Here is an 18,603-nt window from a genome sequence, read left to right on the forward strand (position 1 = left end):
TATTACCAAGAATAATTTCTTTTTTTTCTTCATCTGCACACACACATATCTTTAGAGCACACGAATAGGGCGTAATTTGCAGTTTTTTCTGTCAATTAAAAGTCATGATGTGCTTATTTTATTTGTGGTTTTTGTATCATTTACTATTTTTTGGGCCGAATAGTTTTACCAGTTTTTTCAACATGTTGTGGTTCCCCAGAGTTCTTTTTTTTTTCTTTGAATGATATGAAAGTGATTCATGTATTCGTCGACCGTTGGCCAATCTTGCCATGCTGCAATATCCAAACGGCGATTTCAGGATTCAATTTCTGGAAATCCTGTGATTTCTAGGCCCATCGTTGTATTTCCTGAATTCTAGTTCAGATATTTATTGTATCCGGTTTTTTTTTCTTTTCGTAGAGGCGTGCAACTATATCTCGCCATCATATATAGCAAATTGGGCTGACTTTGGTTGCGCAGCTGGTACTAGTCGTTTTGGTTTCATCGTCAGCAACACTTTCAGTTGTTTATTTACAGTTTATGTAAACCTAAATAAAATTGTTCTTTATTGGGTTGCGATACGATGCGTATGGATATCGATTAGGACCAGACCAGATTGAATTTCAATCTAATCGGCTTCTTTCTGCCTCCTTCGAGTCAAACCGCTCTTTTATATGATTTACGTGCGCACTGGTGTGCGAAAAAAGTCGTTTGAATTTCTTTTTTTATTATTGAACAAATGAACATTCGTATAGGTGTACAATTCTTGAGATATTCGTAGTAATTTGTTTTGGTTGTTTATTGTTTTTCCTATTAATCAACTATACTACAATCGTGTATGACGGTATTCTAGGTTTCTTTCTTGAGAATTTTGTCATCCTGAAAATGAGTTCAATTATTCTTCAGATCACTGAAATCATTGACTATTTGTTAGATAATCATGTTCTACACAGTTTTTTTCTTTGTTTTGTTTTTTTTTTTTGTGTTTCTTCTTTTTTCTTTTGATTTTTGTATTTCGGATGACTGTACAGCTGGGATTATCTATCGTTCCACCCAATTTGTTTGGAAGAATTTTTTTTTCGCTAGATATTTCTCCACTTGATTTTATTTGCATTCAGAGAAAAATGCTGATGAGACCATGTCGTGGACGTCTTTTTGCTATGACCACCGTATTTGTCGGGAAATTACAGTACTCAATGTTCTAGGTATTCAAGGAAAGATAGGATATTTCTGAAGGAAATTGAGTCGCTTGCAGACAGAATATGCGGAAATTCTAATAGAATTTATTGTTCTATTAGAATCCGGACGTGTCAATGAGAAATTAGCTTATATTTGATATGATCCCTGGAAATTTATTGTGCTTTCATAATCAGTACCATACGGAGGTCATCAAAACATTGTGGGCAGAGATTTTTTTCGGGAATAGAACCAGTCACAACAATTTTGAATTGAAATATGACCTTGTATGGGGCTAGCGAGTAACTCTTGACCTCGAACTCGCATTCACATCTTCAACGCTTGGCGAAATTGTTGGGAATAGCAGGTAGAGGAGTATTATTCTAGTTCTAGATAAGAATCGAACGTGCTTAAGTGTTGGAGTCTTGGAAATTACCTCTGGTATCAAAGTACTCCTTTTCGGGTGCTCAAATTTCTTTGGGGCTTTCTTTATGTATTTTTCGATGGCAGCACTGGGACCCACAGCGAAATCAAAGAGAAGTTCACGAAAAAAGTGGAACAGATGGTCGAACGTTGGACGAGTCTGAAACGAAGATTAAGAAAGGATAAAGTGTCTGCCTTTAATTAATCTGCTTGGGATGCGCTACCGCGTTCACTTCAATTCAGAACCGTTTGAAGTTTACGAACGCGTGACTACCCTGTACAATGACTTGCGGGGGCAACCAAATAAATCAAATCGGTGTTCTTATTCTGCTTGAGAAGTCTAGTGCCGATTCATCATTTATCGGAGTTATCAGTTGGCACTGGGTCGAAATCGAACTTGCGATCGACCATGCTGCAGCCACAGCGGAACCTCTTACCAAATGCGCTACACCGCCCCAAAACGAACACTATATAATTGTGTAGTTGGCAGACATAGAGCTAATTTTAAGCGCGGGTGTTGCGTGGCATCCGCCGGCCCTGATGGGATCTCTGCGCTTGTTTTTCCATTAATTTCAGATTGTGATTCTTATTAGTTTTATTATTACTAGCATTATTACTATTTTTAATTACATTCATTCTAACTCACGTCTGGATTATATCGTATACACATAAAGAGAAGTTCTTCGAGGAACGACTCCGCATCATCCTCGCGCACTATGCACATCTGTTCACCACTTTCAAAGATTGATTGTAGGCTAAAATCAATAAATGGATTACCAGAAGACCGGTTTAGCTTTCTACCACTGATTTTGTCAGCGACGTGACAGTCAAGGTCCCTTAATGCAATGCTTCTGGAAAATCAAATTGAGTCAGGATCATCCAGAGCTTAAATGCAATGTTCACTGGGTTAAGAACAGACTTGACTGGTCCTCAAAACGTCACATACTGGGTGGTACGTGTTTGAAAAATATTTAAGTTTGTAAAAATTTAAACGCCGACTACGGCGACTACCATCGCTCTGTTACCAACTTCATTTATTACTTTCTTCAAAGGAAAAAATCATTGATTGTGACAGAGTTAAGCTTAAGAAAACACTAGAAATAAGGATAGTGTAAAGTGGGTATGGAAAATCTTCGCATGCAAATTAGCTGTGCTCCTCATTTCAAGTGATTTCTGTACCCATATTCCTCATCACATCTACCATCGGGCAAAACCGCTAGTATCGACTCATTTTGATATTCTGAATGTTAAAATTTGGACTAATTATGCGGATCATTGAACGTTGTCTGTAGGTTAGACGGAATGACTGATAAGGCCACTGAAGGAGTACAGCAGACAGTTTTCTGTTAATCAAAGATCATCCTTGTCTTATCACTTGCCAGTTTACGGCTTTATTTATACCCTAGTTCCCACCGCTCGGAACAGAATCGTTGTTTTTTGAAAATCCAAAGTGGGTGTCGAGTGAATTCTAGGAAACACTTGTATTCAATAAATGGAAATCAAGCTATTTCGTGGAAAGTGTGTATTAAATAAAACAAAAGGATAAACACACGATTTGGATCATATTTATAAGGGTAAAATTAAGAATACTTTTTGACCCACGAACAAGTTGATTCAAATCTTATTTTTATGCTTTAGCTAATTCCACTTTCGGAATCAAAACAAAGAATATTGGAGAGATTTCGTCCTGAGAAGACTTATATGGATTTTTTTGTGGCTTCGAAAAGAAGATTTTGAAAAAGAAGAGCTGAAACTAAGATGTTTGACCCGAATAAATGTTTGGTAAGCTTTTATGTAAACAGCTTCTGCGAAGCAAAATTTCAGCATTCTTCTGGAATTTTCTTTCTTAGATGACTGTCTTTACTTTACTTATTTACTTTCCTAGGTGACTCGAATAAATATCCACTTTTATGTATCCATGTAGTCACTCTATGAGTCGATTTATTGTATATTTTGTGTTCTGAAGCATGGAGTCATGGACTCCACTGTCCTAATTGTGTTTCAAAGACTAACCACTAAATTTTCTAGGCTTATCGCCCTAATGCCTGACAAGAATTCCTGTGGAATCATACTTAAACATATGAGAAATCGAGGCAGCAAGCCTAGGAAATTGAAATGTTGGCGAAAAAAATGGTTAAAAAAATTACTGACTCGCGATGTGATTGAGGGCGACGCTTCTGGAAAGCATATGGGCCGAGCCCGTCGTGATTTATCTGAAAACGAGAGCGAGGTTAGCTTTTGCATCTATTTTTCCATTAAAAAAACCCTATCGCACGCGCAAATATGCTCAGGTGGGGGAGTACATGTAAACCTTATCCCTGTGGTCAACGTTAAAGGGAAACGTTAAAAGGAGAGAACGGGAATGATGTGAAATCAGATCTTGAGAACAAAAATCTCGTGTCAAGTTTTCACACAACAACAGTAATTTTCACATTCTCTAGTTCTAAGCAGCTTTCGAAGAAGAATTTCGGTAGCCTGCTCAGAAGGGAACAGTACATGCTTTCCTCAAAAAAAGGCAGTACCTCGAAAATAACACATCCAAAAGCCCACACATCGCTGACAATGTCGAAACACCTGTACAGGACACATTCCGGTGCCCACCATGGCCAATCCAGATCGAACAGGTTGATTTTCTCCACCCACTCCTGCAGATTTTTTTTTGAAAGATTTAAGTCACCGGAATCGATAATCTTTTTTCCCTTTCCGTTCCCGTTGCTATTCTTTTTTTCGCCAGCGCCCCATCTGTAGCAGGTGGATGCTATGATAAAGTGCAACTGCGATGGGGAGCTGCCGGCCATCGGCCTCTCTTCACATCCCAGGGATCCGTACCTCGTCCAGAAAATGGTAGGTGACCATGTAGTCGGTGATCTTGACCCCGTACATGTGCGAACCCTCTTCGTGCACGATGATATTTGAACCTCGCAAATGACGATGGCATAAGCTGTTCAATTCGAGGAATCGCATACCAGCGCTGACCTGAAAATCTGCATCAGCTGACGACGTCGTATTAGGTGACCTGAAGGACGTCTCCCCAACTCGCCTGATACAAAATTTCGGATTTTTCCCTCAAAAACATAGAATCGCTCATGTACTTTCGGCGTTGTAGGAATCGATCCAAGGGGATGCCTGTGATAAACTCATACGCGATCCACTTGCCGTATTTCTGCAACAACCAGCGTCAAACATCCTGGATTTTCTGGACAAATGAACAACTTTTTACCTCAATAGGATCACCACCGAACCCGACAATATGCGAGAGAAACTGAAAACCGTTCCTGATCTTTCCCACATTTGCGTCTTGCTTTCTTAAAGAGAATACTTCTTTTTTTTTCTCTCTGGAGTAACTTAGAATAGTTCTGTGGAAATTTGCGTAAGAAGTTCTGTGGAAATTTGCGTAAGTGGAATTTGTGTTATGGACAAGATTTACCGACTGAAAAATCTACACCGTTATCATAACTTTTTTGTCCTAGTGAAGGCAGGATCTCTTTTCTAGTGTAGAAAAGCCTTTCAGATGGAATGCCACAGATGAGTAGCTGTGCAAATAATCGATACAGAGTTGTGGGTTTCTGGATCGTTCAGTTAACTTCTGAGAGTATCAAACAACGAAGTCTTTAAGGGAGCATAACACAAACCTGACCTGGTGAGGAAGTCTGAGGGAAAAGCTAGGGATGGGTTGTAGATTGCGGGATCTGGGGTGGTTCCACTCATTTCTCCCTTATCGTCCTAAAAAATTTCCTGGATGATGCCGTTTTTTGCTACGACTTCATTTGTTACGTGCCACCCTCGTGCATTTGCGTTCATTTGTTACGTGCCACCCTCTTCGACCGCCTCCAAGGCGAGCGGCCGAAGATTAATGAGGTCTCCTTACAGGCCTATTCGAGTAAAACCAATAAAAAAAGCTGCTGTGGGGACCGGAACGTGTACATAGAGGGGCGTTCCAAAGTACCTCGTAGGAACTGGAGCGGTTCCCACACCGTTTTTTTAGGACGATTAGGGATAGCGGTACCGCCCTGTATCCCGCAATCCACAACCCCAACCTCTTTAGCTTTTCTCGCGACTTCCCTCACCACTTCAGATTCGTTGTATGCTGCTTTTAATACGTTAGCATTCGATTCACTCAGAGAACAGTGAATAACAAGAGTAAACAGAAGATGGAACAGACTTACGATCCACCATCTTTGCTCGATTGCATAGTTTTATTCAATCGTCTGTAACGAAAATAATAGAAATACATTTTTTTGTAGACCATTTTTTAAAATTAATATTTAATTATTTGCACTATTTCTTTTTTTCACTTTTCTTCCAATTTTGGTTACGGTGCTGGGTCCGCACTCACTTGATGTCCTTATCGAACGCTTTCTGGTTGTACAGTTTTGGTCGCATCTTACGGATCGTTACTACATTGTAGGTGCCATTGTAGTAAAGATACCCTTTATAGAGTGTTTCCTTTTGTTCGTTATCGAAAAAGATCACTCGTTTAGCGACTCTGCAAGAAAATCCTCAGAATAGTTCGGCAGAAACTCCACTGTTTTCGTACATATCAAATATTACATACGTATTATTACACATTGTTTTACACATTACACACATAGTCAAGGGCGCTCACCTTGCTCTAAAATCTTTCAACGATTTCTGAGCACCACCAAGAAATAGTTGGAGTGGTGAACGATCCTTCTTTTGGTAGGACGGTTTTTTCATGGCTCCTTCAACGAAAAAATAAACCTGGTAGAATAATGGTAAAAGTTGAGGGAAATCAAGTATTATTCATTCCCTTTGGGGGATTTTGAGTGAGAAATCTCCTACCTAAGATAGGCCTTGGAAACGTATGTGGCAAGCTGTCAAACTGGCTAATACCACGAAGCACTAGAGAGAAAGCTTGTTTCGAAGCCTCGCTCTCACCGTCAATCGGCAAAACGTTGTCTGTAACATGGTTTGCTATAAGGATAACTGTCCCAAAAATAGTCGAAGGTTTATTTGGAATTTTTTGCTTCTTCTGAGTACTATTCATGAATATGTACCGGCCTTATTTCTTAGCTTAGAGGATCTGCGACCATTGATTTGTCGCCAGCAAAATGCACTTGATCTTTCAAAAAAATTCTCAGCGATAAAACTACTTATCGCGACTATGCATGACGAAAGTTTCACTGTTCCTGAACATGGTGCGGAGTATATCCGTGAAGTCTAGTTAGGAAATGCATGAAAATATCTGCTAAAGTAGAAATTTGAACTGTGACATGAAGCTCTACAGACGAAATTTCATCAGTTGCTGAGTTTTCTTGGCATTGTCACAGCGTTACTTTCGAAAAGAAAAGAAAAACCAGCTTACCGTAGTAATGCGAAAGCAGCAGATCGATAGATAGGAACGTTTTTTCAGATTCTATATAGAACATGCCTTCTCTTTAAAAAAAAGGAGAAGAACGTATGCGTATTTACTTTTTTAGTCCTAATCTAGTGATCTGAACTTACTCGGTTCGTTTTATAAGAAAGTAAGCTATTGACGGAATTGGACTTGCTGGAGGTGCTTTGATGATATCGTTGCCAATTTTTCTTGCCTGCAGTTGATAGCTATCGATTTCTGCCCATTTACGTAGGTCAATATCTAATGGAAGCGGTAGCACGTACTCAAGGTAGATGTAATGAAACCCGATCTCGCCTGTCGGATTTCACTTTTTCTACCTTAAAGGCATCACTCCACGTAACTGAGGTGGTACGGATTTCACGTGGAGTATTCGTATACGGATAGTAGACTATGGAGAGGGGGGTGATTCCGTCCATTTCATCCGGCCCGGAAGATACGGCTTCAGGCGTACTGGCGCACTATTTTCTACAAGGAGTTCGACTGGAGCGCGCCAGCCTTGTGCGGCGCGCATCTTCCGGGCCGTTTTTTACGGCGGCTAGAAAGAAATGGACGGAATCACCCCCTCTCCATAGTCTCCCATCCCGTATACGAGCAGTCTACCTGAAATCTGCACCACCTCAGATTCGTGGGGTGATGCCTTTAAACGTGCACATCTTAAGACGGCCGTGCGGCCGCACCGCAAAACGCACCCGCGTCGGTGAAGTGCAAACAGTGTGAGCTGCATCAGATCGTTTTATTTGTTCACCAACCTTGAATTTCTTCCCAAATCTTTGGTTGTACCTATGGTTGAGCTCCCATTCGTATACCCACTGATCCACACTACCTGGAAATTATCTTTAACAAAAAGTTGATGTAAATGAAGTACTTCTAGAGAGAACAGACCTGAAATGTTCCTTACAACCAACACAAACTCCGCCCACTCTCCTGCGTCCACTGGTTCCATCTCCTAATTGGAACGATACTCCTTTAAAAAATGCAAAAAAAACAACGTTGGATTAGACATACCGGTGGTTGACATACTGCGTAGCTACCCATGATTAATGAGGGATCTCTGGATAGTCGTATGCCAACATCGATGCAAGAAACACGTCCCATCCACCATCTAAAAGTTCCAGCAGTTAAAAAGAACCGTTCGCACCGTGAGAAAACATAGCAATAAGATTTATGTCCATCCCGATGCGTATGCTGGACCAGGGAACCGCGACGCTTATCTGTCTTCTCGTATGCGTGCCCCATATGTTTACGGTGCTGTAAATCGAAGGCGCGTTGCGTCTGACCAGTCCGACATAAGTGCTGGCCAGAAGTTCCCTAATTTGTGTCGCTTACTATCACTTTTATAAAGTGTTAGCCAGAGCGAGGAGAGCGTTGCGGAATCCTCTACGTTGAATTGTCCTTTGGAGTCGAACGAACACAACTTACTCTCCTTTCGCCACATCTTCTTTGACCGGATTAGCAGCGGAAATTTGATTTTCAATCTTTCTAGAAGAAGAGACAAGTGATAATACATGTTTTCGGAGCAGCTCGGGCTGCAAAATATCTATGCAACTACTTTCTTCCATGAGACATAGATAGTTTTTGGAAAATACCACAAAATCCGAATGTTCATATTTTAGATTCGAATGTTCGGATGATTTGATATACGAAAGAAACTTACGATGTTTTCTTGAATTTTGGTTGCAAATAGGTCAAGGGAACTAGGCCAGAGACAGTCTGTCCCAACCCATCTACTTTGATTTGCTGATTGTTGATCGTGACATTTTTACTAAATGGAATTAAAATGATTTTTGAAGCAGTTCAAAACGTACAATTATTTGTAATGTATACAACTTGTAACTGCTAGTTATTATATGTTAGTAATCATTCATTGTACTCAGTAATTAGCCGATAAGTTATTGCTATGTACTCGTAATAAATATTCACAAGTTAGTCCGAAACGGTCTTCTGGAGTGGAACTATCAAGCGTTGTTAGAAGGCGTTAAATCGAGGACGTGTTGTGGTCATATTTGGCCGGACGACCATGATGCACTTTCGCCTGGACGGTGGAGAGGTCAGAGAGAGGAACAAGCGGAGGAAGTGTATGAGTTGTTACGAGTGCATAGCAGTCGCCTGGACGTAGATACTTCCTGGCGACACAACATACATGCTTCAAGCTAAAATAGTAAGTTTTTTGGCAGCACTCGGACTTCACGAAGAGGTAAACACATTGCACAGGGTTAGAGTCACGATTTGTTGCAAAACTCAGCGGATTATGTTGAAAAAAAAAGAAATATAGATACAGGAAAAAACACTCCTAAACAAATGTGTTTCACAAGAAACCGGATCTATAGAAAAGGATGCCTGACTTCCTATCAACAGAAAATTAGACTGCTAGATTTGAAATTATTCTAAGCTATTGGGAAAAATAGAGAAGTTGCCATCCTCCCGCATTCGCGACTGTGAGAGTCACCGCAAAATCCAATATTCAACCATCGTAATAAACTGAATCAAATGAACCAGATCAAAAACAGCGAATCCATACACAACTTTGTTACAATCCCGTGCTTCTGTTGATGGAGGGTTAGTCTAATTTCTGAACAAAGGCAAGTATCTGCGACTAGTGGGTCAGTTGTCTGTCTAAAGTCAATCTTCAATGACTTGGCTTGAAGTAAAGGCAGCATACCACGAGTCTGAGGTGGTGCGGATTTCAGGTGGAGTATTCGTATACGGAATAGTAGATTATGGAGAGAGGTTCCGTCCATTTCTTCCTAATTGCCGTAAAAACGGGCCGGAAGATGCGGCGCCGCACAGAGCTGGCGCGCTCCAATGGAACTCCTTGTAGAAAATAGTGCGCCGGAACGCTCGAAATCGTGTCTTTTCTACGACAATTAGGAAGAAATGAATGAAGAAATGAAATGAGAAAGGAATCACCGTCCCCCAAATCTTAATCTACAACCCCGTGTACGAATACTCCACCGGAAATCCATACCACTCCAGATTCGTGAGGTGATGCCTTTAAACAGCGGGCGGATGTTTCGGCCTAACGCAGCTATACCCATCTTCACTGGAGTGTGTCGTCCTTAAATATATCCGAGCTCACACTGTTCGATCTTGAGCTGAGACCCACATAGAATCTATCCATTCGTCGCTATTCCAAAATCCGAGAGATTTTATGCTTCCACTAAACTGCCTGTCATTCTCAGGACAACTTCTACAAGATGCTCAGACGATCGCCTCATAATGTGACCAAAGAAGTGAAGACAGTTCTCCATGACTACTTCAGAAGGCCGAGCAAGAAAAAAGCAAGAAAGAAATGTTGACGTTTTCCTCGTGTTATCCGATGGTACACCATGTCCACTTCCGAGTAAAGCTCTTAGTTAAATAAAGAATAAAGTTTCTGGCGTTAATCAATCCGCTTGGGGTGCGCCCCCACGTTCACACTAATTCAGAATCGTTTGAGGTTTGCGAACGTGTATCTGGCTTATACAATGACTTGAGGTGGCTAGCCGATGTGTCAAGTCAGTGCTTTTATCCTCCCAGACAAGTCTGGTACCAATTTATCGACCCCGGAGGGATGGAGGGCTTGGTGAGCGCTAGGGCGGATTCGAACCTACGATCGATCGTGCAGGAAGCGGAACCTCTAACCGCTACACAACACCCCGTCGTCTATTCGTTTTCACGACCATAATTCAACTGACGACGCAAATTTTTTCTCAGACGCTTCTACTGGCTGAAATCACCAGTAATGCGGGCACCCCTACAGAATTCTACGTATATCTTGTCGTTGCAAATGCAAACTTCTTTCTCGGAGTAGAAAGCAGTGGTGTTTTCTTTGCGGCGTCCTGAATACATTTAGTGAAAGAGGCAGCGTCATCCATTCTCTTCTTGTTTCGCAATCCTATAGTGACCGATACCCACCGGAGGAACTTTTTCCTCCAGTCACCGCCTTTCAGACCTGTCAAATCCAGCTTCAATTGATGTTAAACTTCAAAATTCCTTTACTGGAAGAGTACCATCAAGCTGGAAAGAACTGGGTGACTGTCGGAATGAATGTCCTAGACTGCTCTGAACTTTTCGGATGTCTGACAGAAGGATACTGTTTGTCATACGAATCGTCGAATCGAATGAAGCTTAAAAGTTGGCATCTTCCGCTTCCGCTTCTCTTTCGGCGCTAAAGGGTTGGACCTTGCTAAGCCGATGATCTCGATGATTCCTTCTGAACGTGGAAGTAGTGGTGAGAGTTGTCTGCTTATAAAGTTTACCAGAGGACCTCCGTTATCCAACAATTGGTTTTCCTCGGATTGTCGTTCGGGTTCTATCTTTCCATTCGCGTCATTTCAGACTATAATGGCTTGATATCTTGCATATCAGCAGGTATTTAACCCATCATAAAACGCGTCCTCGTTGTCGTCCTCAGCGGTCTGCGTAGCTCCGTGAGTACTTTCGATCCAGAGTGAGTCATGTGCTATTCCGCAGTTGTACACACACATCTTGACGACTCCACCTTGACGACTGACGTACGCTCACATCGTGACGGTGGTAGTATTTGAACATAGCACTGCTGGTAACTCTTTAGCATGATTTTTTACTGTGATTTCTCTTCTTTTTTAATCCCTGCTCTCATTTTTTTACAAAAAAGTTTAGAAAAATCTGTGAATTCGGGTAAGTTATTGTTTATCATTACATCATCGTGTATGATCACGACCGCAGTTACAGTTATCGTCACTTATCTTTGCTCAAACGACCGTAATCTGGTAGCTGTATATTTAGTTTATTTGTCGCTGAATTCAGGAATAACGTTATGGCTGACCTCTGAACAAGTTCGGTGATAGTGACTTGCTGGCCAGGCTCTTTTATTTCAGCCAATCCAGGTACGTTCAATGTCCATCTTACCTGAAAGATCCTTATAAGTTTTGTGTTGTTTTCGATGGGAACTGATAACTTCCAGATCATATTTATAAGAAAGGATGCCCAAGTATTAAGCATTCGTGTTGTCCCTAAATTTGAGTCTGGACGGTGTCGCTTCACCCAGAGTATCACTTAAGGATCGCTGTTTCAGTTAGCCGTATCTGAGGGGTCAACTAACACTATGCGTTTGTTTTCGGGCATAGTGTCGGTTTAAATTTCAGATTAGTCTAAGCGAAGCGATGTTTTTCTTTCACCTCTACTCCTTACATCCTTATCCAAGATCGCCAGAAACTGCTCTTCGTTTTGTTTACTTCGACTCAATTCTCCCAATCTTGACTCTATTTCTCGGTCACTACATGCGATGATCCCGAAACCATTGCTCACCCTGTAGGTGTCCACAGGCAGCTGGTCAACCATTTCTGCTTGCATCCTGCTAAAAGTGGACCTTACTCTCCTGTTCGGTTCTAGGATCAATGAATTACAATCACCATTGATGATAGGGTCTTCACAGTTATTTTCCGGAGTACTTCTTATTCTTTCAGTCACTCTGTCTTAGAAAGGTGTGTGCTTTGAGAACGTGAGATCCAGCTAAATCCTCCTGTTTTTCCTTGATTCTTTGTCGATTCTTCTTGACCAGTACTTAGTTCCACACCTATTCTATGCTTGTTTCTGAATACCTTAATCAGTACATGTGAGAACTGTAGATAGTTTTTTCGATTTCAAATATTTCAGATGGTGGATGTGGACGCTCGAGAAAGCGCCCAACAAGCTAATCCGGGGCCGGTCGAGGTGGGACTCCCTTACCAATTTTATTCTACTGCAATGAAGTACTGCCTCTCTTTGCCCGGTAACGTAAAATTCCAGTCACTTCTTCGCCAATCGACTACAGCCACTCATCGAGCGGTGAATGCGATCCGATCGGCAGAAGCTGCAAAGGCGAATCTTCGTGATGACATCAACTCGCTGACGACGTCGTTTGATAAAGCAATTCAGAAGGTGGTAAAACATTGAGCACTAGATTCTGGCTACAAGTGGGGCAAGAAAAAAGAAAAACGAATTGAGAACGTATCCCATCACCAGTCGCTTGACTTCTGGATCGACAACTGTGCTGTCTGCACAGCCATCAGGGAGCGAAAAACCTAGGTGTTCGGCCGAGAGTTTGTCGACTGGGTCGTGGCTGATGTCTCCAATCGATAGAAGGGAATTTGATCGCTACAAACCAAAAAGGTTAGTATAGTCGGGTCAAAACGACAGAGACAGCGGTCGGAATCGAGGTGGGACCATGGCAAACTGCAGATGGGTGACGGTAGCGAGTATCTTCACAGGATCAAAACCGCTACGGTCTACCGCGCTGCTTCGAGCGCAACTGCTTGCGCAAATGTCCGTGCTTCATGTTGTTTTGACCCAACTATAAGCTGCGCAAATGGAACACAGATCTCAGATATTCGACCGCCTAGGTTGTTCGCGGCGATCACGATCTCTGCTTCACACATGCTCTCTTTCTCCTGAGTTTTGCCATACTTCATCAATATTCTTGGCAAACATAGGTTACGGCGCCATATTTGTTGAGCCAAGTAGATTGTCCAGTATTGAGTAATTCCATTCATTGGCTTTCGTTATCATTTGGATTCTAACTGAATTTAATCTCAGAGTCTGGCTCTCATTGATCGACTGGATGAATCAGTATATTCTGGAAGAATTGACAATGCTCAAAAGAGGGCAAAAATAGAGAAAGAAGCCCAAGCATTGATCGACAAGGCTGTGAGAGCTAATTCGTTTGGACTTTAAGTGTATGTCAACGCCAACCTTTTTACAGCACTCTAATCCAGCTGAAAACAGCGATCTACGCTTGTTCGAGCGGACTGTGGATGTGTTGAAAGTGAGGATTTTTTTGTTCAGAAGGATCTAACTGCGACTTACTTGACATGGTATTAAAGGCATCACCCCACGAATCTGATGGTGCAGATTTCAGGTGGAATGTTCGTATACAGGATGGGAGACTACGGAGAGGGGGGTGATTTCGTTCTTTCTTCCTAATTGCCGTAAAAAACGGCCCGGAAGATACGGCTTCATTTGTTTTGGCGCACCATTTTGTACAAGAGGTTCGATTGGAGCGCGCCAGTCTTGTGCGGCGCTGCATCTTCCGGGCCGCTTTTTACGGCAATTAGCAAGAAATGGACGGAATCACCCCCTCTCCATAATCTACGATCCCGTATACGAATACTCCACCTGAAATCTGCACCACCTCAGATTCGTGGGGTGATGCCTTTAATCTGCGAGCTTGTATTATTGCCTAATGCGGTTGACCGCATATTCGCCTTGGCGAAGATGGATACCTAGAACACTACCCCTCGATCCACAGCGAGAGCTCGCACAAAATCCGTCTATTCGTCATTGTTCCATGGCTTGCGAGACTTGGCCCCGAACTGCTTATCGATGCCGTGCCAACCAAGTACCTCATGTCGACGTCCAGCAGTTCAGAGTAGCGGAACAGAGAGCTGTTATCAAAAATTCCACGCTTCGAAGTACTTGACCTATTTTGGTTGGGTTCTGGCAGTGTACTGGACCACAACACCTTTTTTTTACAAAGTCTAAGTAGCTTCCGCCATGTTAGCCATGTTCGGCGCCAGTGTTAGTCAGTTATACAGCTCGTACGTGCTTAGAGCGTATAATCAAATGCCTGATTGCGTCTAGCATAAGCAGAGGCTCCCGCGGTCAGGTAGCAATCAGAGTCATGCACGCGACGGGTCCAACTTGGCTATTTGTATAACAATATTCGTACTACTAAAAGTATAGATAAGGTGTTCTGAAGCGATGAATTATTAGGATTCTGCCATTGGGCTGCATCGTGAATATTTCGACTACGATGAAACTGTAGATGCCAACGATATCCTGGCTCAGGTGAGATGTCATTTTGCGTGTGGTGCAGGAATAGTACACTTTCTTTGAACAGATTCATCGATTTCACTCAAGAAACGAGCAAATCTAAAATATTTTTTGTTTCATGTTCTGGAGTACACATATCGCACTAATGCACTACAGAAATCTGTCAAAGACAAGGAGCAGAAAATGAAACAGGGAAGAATGGAAACGGTTTGTAGTCATGTTCCTTTATCAGAATGAAGCACAATAAGGCAACACTTGAAGCAGATAACATGAAATTACGAGAACATTAGTATCGAAAACAGATTAATGTGGAAAAACGGGGGCAGCTGCATGGAAAATTAGGAACCGTCGGTACTAGATCCCCTACGCTACATCTCCAATGGGAAGTCGGATTGTCCGAGGGGAAGTCCAACGGGAAGGGACCCTTTTAGCTAAAAATAGCGAGGTCGATGTGGGTGGTCTGTGGAAACAGCAATGAGAAGTTATTATCCGACTCCCTGACAACACAAGTGACGTTTATGTTTTCTTGTTATGCTGAACGAGGTTTAGGTGGAACTTTATTTTTGGCCTAACGTTTAGACAAACTCGTCCTTATCAAAGGCCTGGAAATGGTTCGAGGTCTTTGATGTCATGCATGTCATATCAAACTCTTCTTCTCTTCTCGTCAAGCCTCGATATTGTTCTAAGTACACCACGCAGGGCGTTCAAAAGAAAACAAACTGACCAGTCTCACCGACTAGCGGGGTTGGTAAACCACCGCGTTCTTAAAGATTGTCATCAAGGCGAATGAGATCTGTGCAGCATCCTTAAGTACTGATGTCTGGATAACGTTAAGGAACTGCATGTGGAGCAATCTTATAGTTCACAGAGAGCGTTACGAACTGCGAGAGGTCAATGGTAATTGATAAGCACTCATTTTTGTTATTCATGGCTGGATTCCTGACGGGAAATCAGAATGTTTTCAATGCCCCCCTAGCAGATATTTCCTTCTCGTGCGCTAATATCGTAAATTCTCTTCCAAACTCCATCATCCATCTCATTTTTGTGGCGTCCTAATGGTGTTACCGAACTCCCACGCCTTTTATCAGCCAAATGTTCCCTGATACGCAGATCCTTCCTGTTTCTCCAATATAACAATATGGTGTTGCACGTTAGGCATTCTATTTGGTAGATAACTCCGATTTTCGTGCATCACCAGCTTTACCGAATGGACAAACAACGCAACATTCTGACACGCATAGCCTATCGTAGAATCTATTGCGAACTAACTGTCGCTTGATGCTGTCGTTCGGGATGTTAACCAATACAACTTCATCTTGCAAATGAAATCCTGAGATCTTGCAAATCTCGCGAAAGTGTCATTTTTATAGCAGCAGTTAAGAAGTCAGAGAGAAGGGGATGCACAAAGGAATTCTACCTTCACGTGGGTTCCTCACTGTCTTGTTTGTAGTTCGAGATTGGGTGTTAGATTTCGATCTCATGTAATCGTTTGAACTAGCTATGTTTATGGATAGTTTTAGTGATTCAGTGCCGAAGTTTCAAGAAGAGAGGAATTGGAGATAGTTGGACAAATGACATTGTTATGCCTGGAATTGATAGGGCAACTACTTATCAAGTGACCTCGTCTTACTTTCTCGAGTCGCCATAGCCTACAGTCATGTGGTCAACGAAACGGGCGAAGTTTTGCGAAACACTGGTTGATGCTCTCTGTTACGTTTATACTGCGTCGCTGCTATTGTGCGTGCTACACCCGAAATGTCCTCAACGACCGTACTAAAACGTTGAAAATGCTTGCTGTGACTATGAACATACACAGATTAATTTGAGGCGATCTTTGAAGGAAAAGATGTCACAATAATACGTTTTGGATCAATCTTACTGGTACACTCTAGCTGACCAGGAATCGCTTAAAATCGCGATGTCGCTTAGTTATGCACTCTGAGTTCCCTATAATTACAGGTTTTGTTTCTGAAACTGACTGAAAAATCTTTTTTTTTTCTTTAGTTGGAAGATATCCTGAACGAATTATCGGTGGCCTTACGAGAATTTCAAGATTCTGATGCGGCTATCAAAACGCTTGCTTCTAATGTCGAAAAGATTGTTGATGAGATGAAGGATAAACTAGCTCGAGGGGTAGTTGATTAGTTGATGAAAAAAACTTTCGAGAATATTCTTCTAGGATTGTAGGTTTATGGAGAAACAGCGCGAAGAAATCCAACCGACGAAGCGACGTTTGGAACGCGTATGTAATTTTAAAGATTTTGGATTTAGATCTGGATTTTTAAGGATTTTTTTGAAATGTAGATCACATATTTAAGGTAGATCCACTGTTGCAGCGACAACATCAGGATATACTTTATAAGTGAATTTGTAATGCTATTCATTTACATACAAAATGTTGTTCATTGAAATTCTGCAATAAAATATTTTTTTCTGTTTGGAAGTGCTACGATTGATATTTTTCATAATAGTGGTCTAAGAATTTCAACAAAACAACTTGTCCTCATTTCAACCAAACGTTTAGTTCCCTTAAAAAAATGATTTCCTGAAAAAACAAAAAAAAGGTCCACCTTCCTAAGGAAACACTTTAAAAGGAATACCACCATTTGTACTCAGATATCGTTTTTTCTCTCTATTTATACTTATCGTCGCACTACCGCCTACGTATAGCGACATAATTCAAATAAGACAAATAGAACTGCAACACAGTCACCGGAGGAGCACAGTCGCGTTGCTTTGTGCCATTTTGTGGCATTTCTAGCAGTTTGCCTGGTCATTACGAAGTATGAACTCAGCTGAGGTAGGCGTGACATCATGCCATTTGCATACTGGAACACACCAGCTCATGGCATGCCATTGCTATCATCTATGTAGTCTAGTAAGAAATATTTTCCGGTATAAAAGATGACAGAAAATAGCTAGCTTGGTTTTCAGAAGATCATCTTGGAAATTTAAATTTGTCAGAAAATCTCCCGTTTCCAAAACACTACGACATTTTGGAATTGTTTTCTTCCACTCGAATCGGCTCCGCCACCACCCCATGGCAACGAGCAACTACCACGTATTTTTCGTGTGCATATGAGGTACACGTGAAAACAGTGCAACGGCAGATAAGTGTGATGTTTGGATCTGTGTGTGTAGGAGTGTTGGCGATGGACGAAGCTCACCTGGAAGTGGGCTTAGCGTCGAATTAGCGGATGTTTTCGGTGGAGGCGGATGAAAGTTTGGCGTAAATCAGTACGTTTGGGATGCGCCTACGGGTTCGACTCAGTTAAGAACCGATAGAGGTTTAGCTATGTGAGTACAATGGTTACAAAGTTCTTATACAATGAGTTGCGGGAGCTAGCCGATGTATCAAGCGAGTACACCTATCCTCCCACACGGTGCTCCCAGCAATTTATCGACCGCGGAACGATGGAAGGTTTAGTTCGGTTTCGAACCATCGATCATGCGATCGCAGCCGAACATTTTGCCGCTTGCGCTACACCCGCATTGAAATAGTGCTCGCATCACCGTGCTGATTGCAAGAGTAGAGTTTTTCTTTGAAAGAACACACATTATAATTAGTTGAGTGAGTCTCTACAGATTTAGACGGATTGGGCTGCATATTACACAAATAGAAGTTGATTTCGTTCTGGTTGTGGGTCTCCACGGTGGGAGGAAATTTACGGCTCAAATCTATCCATACGTGCGTAGACGATATGCTTAAAAACTCATCCACAAAGTTCTAAGTTGTTTTGTTGATCATTTGTTGTTTGAACCTTTCGGTAATTTATCGTTCTGTTTTCTAAGTGACGTACTCGTACTATTCAGGTCTTTTGTATCCATGGAAATCCAAAAAGGAGCTACTAGTAAACGTATGTGGTGACGAATTCACGTGAATTCCATACATTAAT

The 18,603-nt window shown here is 41.8% G+C and overlaps 2 protein-coding genes across 3 annotated transcripts; one reads left to right on the forward strand and one right to left on the reverse strand.

The window, feature by feature from the left end:
• Positions 1-828: 828 nt before the first annotated feature.
• Positions 829-12,250, reverse strand: RB195_005638 (uncharacterized protein; the record flags this gene model as incomplete). Its single annotated transcript, XM_064178264.1, has 21 exons — positions 829-858; positions 1,592-1,738; positions 2,225-2,333; positions 3,730-3,791; positions 4,101-4,223; positions 4,408-4,554; positions 4,619-4,741; positions 4,799-4,883; positions 5,745-5,786; positions 5,915-6,064; positions 6,185-6,281; positions 6,382-6,498; positions 6,905-6,975; positions 7,045-7,130; positions 7,687-7,760; positions 7,820-7,883; positions 7,943-8,039; positions 8,357-8,416; positions 8,592-8,699; positions 11,724-11,806; positions 12,206-12,250. 21 exons carry the CDS (start codon positions 12,248-12,250, stop codon positions 829-831), a joined length of 1,920 nt encoding a protein of 639 aa, XP_064035332.1.
• A 303-nt stretch (positions 12,251-12,553) lies between these two features.
• Positions 12,554-17,069, forward strand: RB195_005639 (uncharacterized protein; the record flags this gene model as incomplete). Of its 2 annotated transcripts, XM_064178266.1 has the most annotated exons (10): positions 12,554-12,610; positions 12,686-12,817; positions 13,472-13,582; positions 13,638-13,700; positions 14,648-14,722; positions 14,795-14,914; positions 16,078-16,149; positions 16,712-16,840; positions 16,895-16,949; positions 17,026-17,069. In XM_064178266.1, the coding sequence occupies 10 exons, from the start codon at positions 12,554-12,556 to the stop codon at positions 17,067-17,069; spliced, it is 858 nt and encodes a 285-aa protein (XP_064035333.1). The 2 variants fall into 2 exon arrangements, with proteins under 2 accessions (XP_064035333.1, XP_064035334.1); XM_064178265.1 differs by lacking the exon at positions 16,078-16,149.
• Between the last annotated feature and the right edge of the window lie 1,534 nt (positions 17,070-18,603).

This window comes from Necator americanus, chromosome I, assembly GCF_031761385.1.
Source record: "Necator americanus strain Aroian chromosome I, whole genome shotgun sequence".
NCBI classification, from domain to species: Eukaryota; Metazoa; Nematoda; class Chromadorea; order Rhabditida; family Ancylostomatidae; genus Necator; species Necator americanus.